Source organism: Microtus pennsylvanicus, chromosome 1 (assembly GCF_037038515.1).
Source record: "Microtus pennsylvanicus isolate mMicPen1 chromosome 1, mMicPen1.hap1, whole genome shotgun sequence".
Classification (NCBI taxonomy): Eukaryota; Metazoa; Chordata; class Mammalia; order Rodentia; family Cricetidae; genus Microtus; species Microtus pennsylvanicus.
The window spans coordinates 186,428,715-186,443,214 of record NC_134579.1 but is presented as its reverse complement, the minus strand read 5'-3'; the positions used below and the strand labels follow the sequence as shown (position 1 = coordinate 186,443,214).

At 40.4% G+C, this 14,500-nt stretch overlaps 1 protein-coding gene across 4 annotated transcripts in view; it reads left to right on the top strand.

The window, feature by feature from the left end:
• Arhgap18 (Rho GTPase activating protein 18) overlaps positions 1-14,500 on the top strand; it is a 210,875-nt gene that overhangs the window by 149,955 nt on the left and 46,420 nt on the right. For all 4 annotated transcript variants that reach the window (XM_075946884.1, XM_075946895.1, XM_075946915.1 and 1 more), the window contains exons 3-5: positions 120-355; positions 4,092-4,155; positions 9,901-10,079. In XM_075946884.1, the coding sequence (XP_075802999.1) occupies positions 120-355; positions 4,092-4,155; positions 9,901-10,079 (479 nt within the window). The remainder of the gene's footprint in view (positions 1-119; positions 356-4,091; positions 4,156-9,900; positions 10,080-14,500) is intronic.

Genomic DNA, 14,500 nt, shown 5'->3' with positions numbered 1-14,500 from the left:
CTGGCTTAGTTGTAATAGAAGCGTTTCAGTCAGGATTTCCGATAGTCGAAAAGCATGAACGTTCTTATATTTTATGGTTACAAAATGACGTGTTTCTTTCTTTTACAAAACTATTTTAGAGGGAGAACTGGAAGAAGAATGGCTCAAGGAGGCTGGGTTGTCCAATCTCTTTGGAGAGTCTGCCGATGACCCCCAAGATAGCATCGCGTTTTTATCCACGCTTACCCGGACTCAGGCGGCAGCTGTTCAGAAACGGGTAGAAACGGTCTCCCAGACCTTGAGGAAGAAAAACAAACAGCACCACATTCCTGACGTCAGAGACATATTTGCTCAACAGAGAGAAGCACGAGAAAAAGTAAGATTCTTTACTGATAGGATGGCAAAGGCTGAAATGCTTGGACTCATCGGAACCAATCCAGTTCCTTCAAGATCATTGCAAACTGAATGAGTGCCTAGTGTCTACCCCGTGTCAAAGCGCTGTGCCGGCAGTGTGCCAATGTTCTTGATTGACTTTTCCCATTCTAGAAGGTTCCCAGGGAGGCAAATACCTAAGCAAGTTCAAATTCAGTACAAAAATTCTGTGGTCGGTAGGATGGAGTCCTGGGAGCATTTAGATGTGCCTATCACACCACTAGGTATGACAAAGTTGGGGTGAAGGCCTTCCACACAGCCTGCCTGCCAGTTGTTTCTGATAGAAAAGCAGGGCAGGGGGAGTATGTTATTCCTTTTTTCTTTTCTTGGTTTTCCAAGACAGGTTTCATCTGTGTAGCCCTGGTTGTCCTGGAACATACTCTGTAGCCAGCGTTTGCCTCTAACTCGCAGAGATCCCACTGCCTCTGCCTCCCAAGTACAGAGGAATTAAAAGTATATGCCATCACTGCCTGGTCCTACTATTGCTAGAAGAAATCTTTGAATTTCCAACCAACTCAAAAATGAGTGGAAGTGAGGTATGAGGAAACAGACGGCACCTGAACTGTGAAGTTGGGACCTTGAGAGAAGGAACACCCTCTTTGTGGCAAACTTTCGGCACCTCCCATGGCATAGAGATTTGAGTTAAGACAAACCCAGATGGTTAGTGTTTTCATGGAAGATGCTGGATTAGGGGTGGAAACAGAAGAATGGTAAATAAAGAGATTTTAGGGAGATGGTAGAAGTAGTAGACCCATGTGGCCCTCACAGTGCTGTGCAGAATAGCTAGTTGATAGATCATTCATTGCTTATCAGTGAGGAAATAAGGGGCTTGCATTGCACTGAAATGATCACACTTATGCAAGTCTTGCTACCAACAAGGAAAAGTCAGCTGAACTAAATGATGTTTTTAAGAGCACAGAAAATTTGCCTTCTGGCTCCATCAGCTCTGGTTTAGAAAACCCACAGAAGTCATTGGGAGGGTAACAAAAGGATTCTTGAATAATGGTTCTAATGACAACATTAGCAATAGCAATTGCTGCCACAGCTACTGAGCTAACGGCTTCACCTACTTTATCTCATTGAATCCACACAGCTGTCTTATGACTGAGGTGTTATCATTGCTATCCTATGGCTGAGGTTCATAGACTTTAAGTAACGTGCTCAATGTCCCATAGATGCTAAACCCAATTTTGTCTGACTTTAAAGCGTTCTTCCTCCTGCTGTATTTCCACTTCCAAACATGACTCTGATGCTGAGCAGCCTGAATTTGAGAACCCATTTATAGTATAAGCAAAGGGCAATAAAATTTTCATGATTCTTCATAAAAAGTAAAATGGAAGAGCTTATATTTAAGGTACCTTTTTTGGGGACTGTTGTTGTGTAGAAAGCTTTTACCTTTTGCAATCATTTTGCTCTTCTGCAAAAGTCCTTTCAGTTACAGACTATTATTCTCCTTGCATGGCCAGCTGTGGATCAAACTCAGCCCGTTTCCAGGAATTCAGGGTCACTAGATTGCTCCAGGCACTTGTATAAGTTGCTTGTTTGCTTACTAACCAGTGGTTATTTGGGACATCTACCAGGGCTGAAGGACGGAACTGGGTTTCCAGTTACAGAAAAATGAATGATAAAGCTATACAATATGACATTTCTTTCCTAATTAAAAAGTATTGCTTCCTCCCTGGTTCTGTCCACCTAGAAAACTCAGAGAATGTGTAAAGCAGGAATGGGCAGAAAGCTGAACTTTAATAAATTTGTGGTGTGGGATTCCTGCCAGTCTCGAGGACAATGTTGTTACTTGGTGCTGGAAGAAACATTATTTTTTCAGCAAATTCCTGGAAAACTCTAACCCATATGGTTTAGAATCTGAAATAATTGGTTTTTATTATCTGCTGGTCTCATTAAGAGAGACATAACACAAGCATATTAAAATAATGCTTTCTTTTGCTGGACACCTTTAATTGAAATACACCGCCCTCTAGAAGATGATCTTCCATTCCCCATCCCTAAAGCATCTATCTTTGTGGCTCTTCTGTTCTGGAATAAATGTGTATTCAGCTTTTCCAGTGTCCACACTTAAGCATGAAGTTTATGCTGACACCAGGAAATTTAATACCTAAATGTATCCATCTGCATGCCTATCTTCTGTTACTAACAAAAACACTCTGACCACATACTCTAAATATATATCTATATGCAAAAGTAGAATACCTAAGCTGGGCGGTGGTGGCGCACGCCTTTAATCCCAGCATTCAGGAGGCAGAGGCAGGCAGATCTCTGTGCGTTTGAGGCCAACCTGGTCTACAAGAGCTAGTTCCAGGATAGGCTCCAAAGCTGCAGAGAAACCCTGTCTCGAAAAAAAAAAAAAGAATTCCTGACTGTGTTCACTGTGCCATGAAAGGCCAATCCTCTACAGACTTATAGACAGAAGGAAGCAGAATGTCATATTGCAGTCAATGAAGGTATACCTTTGACCATGCCATGTGTCACGTCTGTGACATGCCATTTGCTGTTCATTGTCTTCAGCACTACAGGCATCTAGCTCATATGTTAATGACTTATTGGCACCAGCCCTAGTGATTTTTGTAAAACTGTGGGTGAGGGAGAAGGGTCTTTTGTGGATAACAGCTTGAGGTTCATTGTGTTTAGAGGAAAGTAGGAGGGCTAATTATTTTTAATGTAGAAATGGAATCCAGTAGAGTGATTATCAACAATAATGCACTCAAATAGGCCTCTTTGTATGCTGGTCCGAGACTCCCTTTTCTGATCTTCTAAAACCCTCTGGAAATGGAAGAATTGCTGTCTGACCACAGGCATGGGTGGAGTCAATCCTGGCTCACCATGTTTATCAACCCCTGAAGGGCCATCTTTGTAGGTCAAGCCCACTCTCTAAAATAGACACAAAAGTAGGAGGGCACTTGTTTGGGATCAGAGGGGATTCCCATGAGAATGGGGGGGGGAATAAGAGAAGGTCCTGGGGGTATTGAATATGATCAAAATATATGCTTGTGTGAATTTATAAAAATATTTTAAAACCAGTGTCAAAAGATGTGTATAATACAGTGATATCTTTATTATCGCTATCAATTATTACACATTTTTATTGTGCTTCCCATAGTAAGCTCATATCTACTTGCAATTGCTCCTTACATTCTGCTGAATATTTAGGCAAACATGGGTCTTTAGGTCTGTGTGATTTGCCTGTTCTAGACTTTTCCATAAACATGGAATTATAATATACATGGCTGTCTGACTATTCCTTTCACGTAGCATAATATTTTCAGAGTTTATTCATGTTGAAGCATGATTTGGAAGTTTAATTTTTGTTGTTGTTGCTAAATACTATGTCATGGTGACAGTAGACCACATATATCCACTTACCACTGGATATTGCTAACATTTCTTCTTCATCTAGACAGTGGTGTTGCACATGACAGGGGTACTCTTGGCATCTTTTCTGTTCCCAGTTGTGTTTGGTATATGTCTTACTGTTACAGGTAATCACACGCTTGTTGGAGGATTGTCTATTGATGGTAACCTTGGCACTTTGTCCCCTCACTGTGACTTGTATAAGTCTGAGTACATTTCCTGTTCTCTCAAGGTTAGGATGGTATTATTTACAACACCATGTTCTCCAGTTGTGAGATGGGAGATTGACTAAGTGGCTCCTTTTCTGTGTTTAGTCTCCAGATGGCTCAGAATCGCAGTCAATCGGAACAAACGAAAACAAAAGCCAAGGAAAAGAGGGTATGTCAGACCTGTGTTCTTGATTGTTCCCTTTAATTGCTATAACACAGTTGTCACTCAAACATGTTACCTTCATTCTACTAAGCAACTTCTATTAAAATATTATTGTTAGGTAAATAAAGATAAATGTATGATTCTGGATGTAGGGTTGGCCCTTTATCTTTTTTTATATGTATTCCCATCTGATCCAAATCTGTATATACATCTTCCTGACTGTTTATCATATCAAAATAATGTGTAGAGCTTTGTACTTCATTCAGTACACCCATGAATTCTCCCTGGTAGGTGTTACTCTTGGTCCATTTTACAGATGAGAGAACTGAGCTTTGAACTTGGAAAGCTATGCTCCCAAGACCATGCATCTGGGATGTGGAGTTTTAGTGCCTTGTTCAGAAATCATAAGCTCCATTCAACAAGGGGTTTTATTTTCAGGAGTTTTAGAGAAACCTTTAAGAAAAAAAGTGTTGCTTTTTTTTTAAAATTGATTATAATTTTCTTTCTCATTAAACATTTCTTATTTCAGAGATGAATTAGAGATTCAGTGTCTAGAAGAAAATGAATACAAAGATTCTATTGAGCACCACCAAGGAAAAGGTTACAGCTTTTGTGTTTATAAGAAGGGAAAATATCCTTGGCTAAGATCCTAAATTGAAGCTTAAAGAAAAAAAGTCCTCAAGTTACTTAAACACTAACACAGATGAGCTGGGTGTTGGTTATTACTCACGTCTTAGTGTCTGAGGCATCTGTGCGTGATAGTGTTGCCTTGGGCTTGGCAGTAGCAGGGTCGCAGAGTGGTTGTCAGGTAACGAGAGGCCTGGGAAGCCTTCCCAGCCTTCCTCTAGATATCACTCATTAGGAAAAACTTACAAGGGATATTCTGGAAATCTGAGAGCCGATATCATCTTTGTTTTGTCAGAATTTTCTCAATACTTCTCTTTTAAAATATGGAAAAAATTAATAAAATATTTTTAATTAAAAACTTAAAAATATGAAGGCATGCAATACACACATGAACATCATGAGTCTGAGTATGTGTGCATGCAAGTGTGCATACACACATACCCCTGTAAAAACAGTTTCTTCTTCCTCTTTTGGAGGCCTCTGTAGCTATCATGTGTTGTATCAGAATGAACTGCTGGGTATTTCCCCCTGTCTGTGTGCCAGCAGACACTGAAGTGGCAAGCAAGCTGGCTGTGCCAGCCCTAGCCTTCTAGAGAGCTTGGGTTCTCAGAGAGACAGACGACTCTTTTGTGCCAGTGTCAATATACTTTGGGCTTTGGAGAAGAGTGACTGCCAGTTGTTTAACAGATATTGAGGAAAACATCGTCCTTTCTTCGTGTTTTCCTCTCTTGCCCGAGATCATAATGTTGGCTCTATCAACAAACGTTTTATGAGACAACTCCATTATATGAGCACTTTCGGGCTGAGATTGCAGCAGGCGGGGAAGAGGTGACAAACTTGTGGCCTGATTCACATCTGTTTCTGCTGGAAGGCTGAGCAGTTGGGGTCAGGCTGCCAAGCACATTACCCGGAGACTGTGCACATAGCCAGTCCAGTCACCTGGTGGCCGCTGCTGCACCTGTTCAGAGAATGCCCTACTCTTTTGTTTATCAGTGAGCTGATGGTGATTTGAACACGTTGGAAAGTTCAGAAAGAAATTATAGAGTTTTTGTTTGTTTGGTTGTCACGGTCACTGTGAGAAAACACTAATCAAAGGCAGTTTGAGGGAAGAAAGAGTTGAGTGGGCTTACAGATTACAGCCCGTCATCCAGGGAAGCCAAGGCAGGAACTCAAGCCGAGACCATAGACGGTTGGTGCTGATTGGCTGGCTCCCAGGTTCATGTGAAGCTATGTTTCTCAAGTGATCTGGGGACACCTGCCAAGCGATTGCATTACCAACAGTAGGCTGAATCCTCCTACATCAATCAGCAATCAAGGAAATGCCCCACAGACTTGCCCACAAGCCAATCTGATGGAGACAATTTCACAATTAAGATTCCATATTCCCAGGTGTCTTAAGATGATCATCAAGGTCAGCCATGTGTATATGCACGGAAACACTATCTGGAGTTTTGTAAAGGGAGGCTGGTTCTGATTAAAATCTCAAACCACGAGTGTCAGTCTGATCTAAATGTTTCCCACACACTTGAGTTTTTATTGCATTCAAGACAACGTATTTTGGGGCAAAACACATAGCTCCGCAGTTAAGAGCACCCTGGTCCCATTCCCAACACCCACAACCAACAGCTCCCAGCTATATGTAAGGTCAGTTCCAGGGACTTTAACATCCTCTTCTGGGCATGGCAGGCATGTGACACAGAGACATATGTATACTAAACAGTAATATAAATAAAATAAAGATCTTTAAAAACACAAACTAAAAAGTAATAGACTTTGAATATTTAAAGTATTGATATATTTCACATTAACCTACTTTCTTAACTCTTCATAAAATTATACAACTCTGTGAAAGGCTCAATATTTGTGTGTACTTAGAAATATTAAAAATTTACATTTTTCATAGTGATTTGTATACTTTTAGTTTGAGAAAAAATATTTATAAAATAGTTTCTATACATTTTGAACAGCTGGATAATTTTTAAAAAGCAATTATAACTGAAACATACTGTCTTCTAAATTAGAAGAAAGGGTTAACAAGATGGTTCAATCAGTTAAGTGCTTGCAAGTTAGATGCTTGCCTTGTAAGCATGTAAGGGCTTGGGTATGATTCCCAGAACCTATGTGAGAAAGCCACACACTGAAATGGTATTTCAGCACTGGGGAGGTTTAAACAGATGGATCCCTAGGTTTGCTGCCTAGCCAGATTAGCATGCTTGTTGAGTTTTAGGTCACTTGTCTCAAGGGTAAAGGGGACAATGCTGGATGATTGGCACCTGAGGTTTCCACTAATTTCCACATGCATGTGTATATATCTGTGAGTCTGCCTGCACAAATGAACAATTAATCACACATGTACACACACATGCAGAGAGAGAGAGAGAGAGAGAGAGAGAGAGAGAGAGAGAGAGAGAAGAAGAAGAAGGAGGAGGAGGAGGAGGAGGAGGAGGAGGAGGAGGAGGAAGAGGAGGAGGAGGAGGAGGGTGGAAGGAGGAGGAGGAGGAGGAGGAAGAGGAGGAGGAGGAGAAGGAGAAGAAGTAGAAGAAGAAGTAGAAGAAGAAGAAGAAGAAGAAGAAGAAGAAGAAGAAGAAGAAGAAGAAGAAGAAGAAGAAGAAGAAGAAGAAGAAGAAGAAGAAGAAATAGCTCTTGTGGATTTAACAAGCAAGGAATTTGTCTCAATATTTTCTTTTATCTTCTCTGGATGAACCGTATGGGAATGACAGCTCCATCCCTGTTCTTAGCCAACTTACTGTCTCCTAGCAGTGCCCACCTCCACCCTTCCACACACACTTATTTTTTCTCTTCCCTGCCTGAACCTGATTTCACATTTGAACTGAGGCTGGTGTGTTTTATATATATATTTTTTTGTTCTTGTTGCTATGTTTCTGGAGGAAATCAATTTGTTTTAAATGTGTTCTGAATGGCTCCGGTTTGAATTCAGCACAGCGTATTTATTTGGGTATGCATGAGGAGGGGGTGATAATTGTAGCTGACATAGAAGCATTGAAGAGAATCGTTTTTAAATTCCTGTCCACCAACATTCAGAAGCTGAAAGTAGCTTCTAATTTACAAAAATGGCTAATCATTTTTTTCTCTGTGAATTGTTTCCTAGGAAACCAATAATGTATTCACAGCAAAACGTATAACCATATAAACTAATGGGGAAATAAAATTAATTTTTTTGTTTTGACATTTATGATAATCATTTAAAAATTAATCATAAAAGTTATTAAGTATTCTACTTAAAATTGTCATAGACTGTTAAAAAACACAAATAGGACAAAAATGTGAGCAGATAATACCATCACGAAGGTTTCGATTCATCTTTATTTGGGGATTTAACATAGGTACATGTTTGCTTGCTTGCCTAACTGGAAGATTGTCTGAGAGCTAGCTGGGCTGGTTCACGCCAAAAATCTAGGCTTTTTGTAGGTTTCCCTTTGGCAATCAAGAAGCATTAAACAATGGCAAGAACCTCTTGAGCTGAGAGCCTCAAATGACCACGTGGCCACATGCTCACGAAATCCTCTCTGCTTGCTGAGTGGGAATGAGTAAGGCTTTGATTCATATTTAATTCTTAATTTTATTTCCATTGAAACAAAGGTTTTTGATTTATATTAAGTGATGATAAAATTATTTCTGTGCAGTAAGCTCAGGAACAATACACCTCTGGATTTCTGACATGTACTTATTGGGTTTTTAAAAGTAACTTCATCTTCTGTCATTTTTGGTTCACAGTGTGCAATATTAGCAGGTAAACATATAAAGCATCATCTTGGCTTTTGTTTTTGTTTTTTTATTGTTTGAGGCAAGGTTTCATTTTGCTCAGTCAGGAAATTAATTCACTGTTTGGATTGGAGGCATGCATCATTCCCATGCCCCTCTATCAGCTTATTTATTCATTTTGGGTTTATTAATTTATTTAAATTTGTTTTCTATTGTTTATGTATGGTGTGTGCGTGTGGGGGGGGGGGGCGTGCTGCACATGTGAAGGCCAGAGAACAACTTTCACGAGTTACTCACTTCTTTCCTTCACTGTGGGACCCAAGGATGGAACTCAAGTTGCAGGGTTTGAATGGCCATGTCTTTATGCTTTGATCCACCTCACCAACACTAGTTTTGCTCTTGGAGACAGGGTCTCATAGCTCCTGTGGCCTTAAACTCACCATACAGTCGAAGATGACTTTGAAGTCCTGATTTGTTACCTCCTAAGTGCTGGAGTCACGGGCATGGGCAACCACGTCAGTCTGTTCCTTTTGCAGTCCACAGCATCTTACTGTGAATCAAACATCAGCCGTAAAAAGAACCCCAGCGTTCATGCCAGGGCCTTTCTAACGTGAGACGTACAAAAGCCAAGAAATCACCAAGGAAATTTGGAAGCGTTTTCTTCCATCCTGGTAGCTGATGTTTTTATCAAAGAAAAATTTCCAACGTTAATTATTTCCTGGAGGACCAGCCGCAGACAAAAGGAAGAAGCCAAAGCAAAGTTTTGAGACGCTGATGCAAATGTCCGCAGCTTGTTTGACTCTGGGCGGAAGGGACCTTTCTGATCTCTGATAGAATCAGGTCCCCAAGCTTGTTGGTTCTTGTACCAGGTGCCTCCAGATTTGACTTTCATCGTGATGAGCTGTTGGCATCAGCTTTTGTTTTGGAATTTTTCCCATGGTACATAGGTAACATTCCAGGGTGTGGAAGACGGCTGCCCCTGGATGTGTTCCACTCTGAAGAAATTAAAGCAACGGCTCCAGGCAGAGGTTACAATGCAGCGCGCCTCTCATGCTCTCGTTTCTAGTTCCTCAGTGCAGAAGAAAATAACAGTTGCACCTACTAAACATTATGAGACTTGCCGCTGAGTTTGATGCCTGACAGTAGGCTTTGGAATCTGTACCCAGCCGAAAAACTGTGATTGCAGAGAACCCACAGTTGAACCCTGGTTTGCCAGTCACCTCCGTCTCCCAGCTTTTGCTGTGAACCATTAATAAAATTCTCAGAGTAGGCATTTTATTGTTAAAATCACAGTAAATTGTTTCCTAGAGTAGAGAATATTCTTCCCATGGGTCTTGTTAATATATAAGAAGGTTTTTAAATAAAGGGCATGCAGTTCAATTGTCTTTTTTTTTCTCCTAGACCAAACATCTAGTGTGGCTGTTGAGAACAAGGAGCTGATCCCACGGGTACCAGAGGACGCACCTGCCTCTGAAACAGACATCAACTTGGAGGTGTCATTTGCGGAGCAAGCTGTCAATCAGAAAGAACTCAGCAAGGAGAGGATGCCCAAGATCCGAGGCAATGATGCCTCATTGCCTGTATGTAATACATGCTCAGATGATCCTAAAAGAATGTCCTTTGAATGACCTTTGTATTTTTAAAATTTAGAAGCCAAAGAAAAGTTGAAAGCATGAGGTAGCAAGAATTGTTAAATTGGTATCAACAGTTGATTCAAGTTATTAATATTTTCCTATCCTTTCTTTCTATATCTGTTTATCTGTATATACACTGTTCTAACAGGGAGGATATATTCACTTGGTATTTTAAGACTTTTCGAGAACATTCAAAACAGAGTCGGAGCTGGAGAGGTGGCTCAGTGATTAGGAGCACTGGCTGCTCTGTGAGGGTCCAGGATTGGTTCTCAGCACCTACGTGGCTGCTCACAATTGTGTAACTCCAGGTTCAGGGAATCTGATTCCCTCTTCTGGTATCTCTGGACACAAGGCATGCAAGTGGTGAGGTGCACAGACAAACATGTGGGAAAACACCACATACACATGAAAATAAACATTAAAAATTAAAAGTAAGCAAAGTTTTAAGACTTCAGTAAGATTCTAAAGTCATAGCTAATATTTAACAATCACAAAAGCTTGGCAGTCGTCACAGACTGCCCTCATAGGGTCTCCCTTCCTCATACCCTTTGGAGACTTGGATATGAAGTATATGTTGTGTTAGTTGATATTTTTTTCTCTTTTATTTTTGTTTGTGTTTTTAAAAACATTTTAAAAGAAGTTCATAATATTAAAAATTTGTCTGATCATGTTATTATGATTAGACACAAGTTAAACATTTGTGCTATGCCTCTGAAGTGATACAAGCCATTCTCCATGACAGAAGTTTTGCCACCAAGTGGGCTAAGGGAGATGTTCCCTAGTTCTCATGCTGTGAAGATGCCTTTCTTACCTACAATTTCTACTTGTTTGGTCCCCATTTTATCCTTTTTCTGGGCTTTGAGAAACATTGATTTCCTAAGCCTGTTGTCTCTTCTACCTTAATTGACAGCTGCATTCCTCAGTAATTGGTAGCTCTCCTTCTCTTTTCAGCTTTGCATGCCACTATAGACTGTTAACTTTTTCATTCCACATTTCGTAGACAGCATCTTTTGTCTTTGATGCTCAGAGCTACACAGCCTGGGCCTCCTTGGCCAGTGGGGGCCGGCAGTTGGTTCCCATGCTGTTTCATCATGCCCTCCTTATCCCTTTCTTCTTCATTCTCTAGGACAGTATGTTCCAGGCTCACCTTGTAATTTTCTCCCTCTTAGACTTGAAAGCAGCTGTTTCTTACAGCAACTGGTTCCTTTTTAGCAACAAATGGTCTTTAGAACCTGAGCCTTCCTCTGTACAGTGTGTTCTTTCTGCTGTGAGTGCCTCGTGTCTTTTCATACATTTTAAAGCAGAAGCTAAAAGAAGAACATAAGGAACTTCTGAGTTCTTCACCTGTCAGCCAGGCCAGACCTCTCTGCAACTCTGTCCAATTTCCTTATCTTTGTTATTTTGAAACACATGTCTGAATTTTGGTTATCATCTGTAAAGATTTATATTGCTAAAAACAAAGCAAAAACAGAAGTAGTAAAAACTGCACACTCATGTTATTGTTATTAATCCTTTCAAATACCTTTAAACTGGGTATTTTCACCTCAAATACTCAGTTTTTAAACTTCAAGATATCTCTTATCATGACTGCTCCTGCAGTTTGAGGGACAGCTCCAAGTAAATCCTGTGCATTGAGTTTGCTTGGTATGACACTTAGATTCTTCATCTTTCCCTTAACCCTGCCCCCCTCCCCATCCCTCCGTTCCTCTGGTTCCCCCTCCCCACTGACCTCCACTCTGCCAATTCTGCTACTTTCCCATTCTCTTCCCGCCTGTCACCTGTCTTCCTGTGCCCCTCTACCTTTTCAAAGTTGATTTATTGGTCTTGTCACAAGCTTACGTGTGTTGCACATGTTTGTGCATGCTCATGCACATGTAGGCACATGTGAATATACAAGTGTGTGCATGTGGAGGCCCGGAGGTAGATGTTAGGAATCTTCTTCAATCCCTCTTTCATCCGACTTGTCGCTTATTTGTCTTTAAAACAAACCCAGGGCTTGCTGAGCAGCTCATTTGGCTAACCAGCTTGTTGGGATGAGCCCTTGTCTTCTGCCTTCAGAGGTTTGGAATGCAGGCAGCCGCGACACACACACACACACACACACACACACACACACACACACACCGGGTTCCAAACCCTGGTCCTCTCTCTTGTGCTGCAAGTATTTTAAGTGCTGTACCGACTTCCAGCCCTGTCCTCACTTTATTGAAAGAGCCATGTTATAAAATTCAGGTGAATCTCACTCTCTGACTCTTTGGGTCCTTATAGTATAGTTTCACTCCTCCTATGTATTTATAAACTAGTTGACATTAGTTCTATCGGATTTAAGTTCCTGGTTGTTTTGATGTGGTCTAGATACTTTAGAAATATTGTCATTGTTCTCTACTGGGGATACCTGGCTATCTTTCTTTTGTCTAATTAAAACTGTGATTCAGAGCCATACCTGACTCCATTAAGGTATTAATGGTCTAAAAGTTGAGGTCCTAATAGTTTCTTCTTTTTCATCTATTATTCTGGACATTTCCTTTATGAAAACAATTATCAAGATGGTTATATTTCCCACTTTATATAAGCTTTCAAATTTGGTTTTTTCTTTCTTGGTATCTGTTATCAGTGCCAACTCATATCTGTGTATGTTTATAAAACTGGCTTCTTAACCCATGGGTTCATACATGTTTAATGATACCATAGGAAAATCTCTCTGGGCTTAGCTAGTGTATTCCCTGCTCAGGCTTAAAAGTGTCTCACTTTCAAGTGTCCCTAGTTCCATTTAGTTGAAGTAGAGATTTCCGCCTGTGGCCAGGACCCCAGGAGTGTTCAGTTCTCTGGACCGCTTATCACTTGGGAGCCCTGTTCAGTAGAGATGTCGATTTTTATCTTCTTTCTCCCATGCCGAGAAGTGTAGTTCTCAGGAAAGGGCAGGTGACAGAGCTTCCGCTGTCCAAAACACACTTGTTTGTTTATTTTACATTAATGCATAACATTCTCACAATGCCAGTGGTAACCATGTTCTGTAAGAGCGCTTCAGAATGGTTGAAGATTGCCTTTCTGCAGCCATTTGTGTCCTTGGTATTTATTGCAAAGGAGATTTGATACAGTAAAGTTAGGGAGCTGTAGCTTTTTAAGGGTGGTTATTCTCTGTGTGGTTAAGCTGCCAAGTGCATATCTGGTTGGGCTAATTTGCTATGATTTATTTTTAATTTTTAAAGATTGCTTTTCTGAAATATTTTATTCTCTAAGATTATGAAATAGTTATATGACCCCAAAGAAAAATATAAATCAAAATAAAGCAAGTTTAGCATTTATCTTTGACAGATCACCCTGTTAAGGCCCTCCTTTTAGAGAATCCTTTTGGATTTTTTTAATTTTAAAGTATTAATTTATATTTTTATGTGATTAAAGTTTTGCATACATGAATGTGTGTGCACCTTTTTGTGTACCTGGGAGCCATACAGGTCAGAAGAGGGTGTTGTATCTTTGGAGCTGGAGGTATAGATGATTATGAGCCATCATATGAGTGCTGGGAACCAAACTTGCATCCTCTACGAGAACAGCAAGTGCTCTTAACCAGAGAGAGCCCAAGAGAACCCTTTTTCTTTTGATACTTTTTTATCTACCCATTTTCTTACAGATATTAGCCCACTGCTCACATTTTTCTCCATCTTGGTTTGATTTTAACTATTTTTCAGAGACCCCGGCATCATAATGTGGAGACATACTTCTCATTTCTTTTTCCTGGATACACATGTCTCTACTGTGAGGCTGCATCTTGATTTATTAAAGCAGTCCCTTAGGGATAGACATCTGGTTGTTTCCAGACTTTGTGGTACATTTTGAGTGAGCTGTTTTCAGAGCCTAATAGAGAAAGTAAAGGAGTTTTCGAGATTTGGCATAAAGCAGTGATCCATACTCCAAGATTCTCCTTTGGAAAAATAAAACTCTCAGCCTGTTCCTCGTCACTGAAGATGGAAATCATTGAAGCTGGGGCTGGGGGGACTAATTAAACGAAACTGAGGTATTACTGAATTTGAGGTTACCTCCCCAATAAAATAAAATATAATCTCCATTTGAGGTTTTAGAAATAAAAACCTGGTCTGCTATTTATTTTTTCTCTACCAAGTTAATCTTTATTTGACTACCTTCTTGATTTTTTGTTCATGTTGTGCCCACGTTATGCAATAACCACTCCCCCCCTTTCTGCTGTTTCATAGTTACCTGGGAAACTTTCAACTGTCTTGTGGCTATCTTAACGGTTCTCTTTTCAATTCTTTTCTGCTTGACTCTGAACTCTTTTCAGTGACCAGAATCATAGTCTTGGTGACTGTCCATCACCTCTACCTTTGGTTTCCATCTGCATGCACCTATCC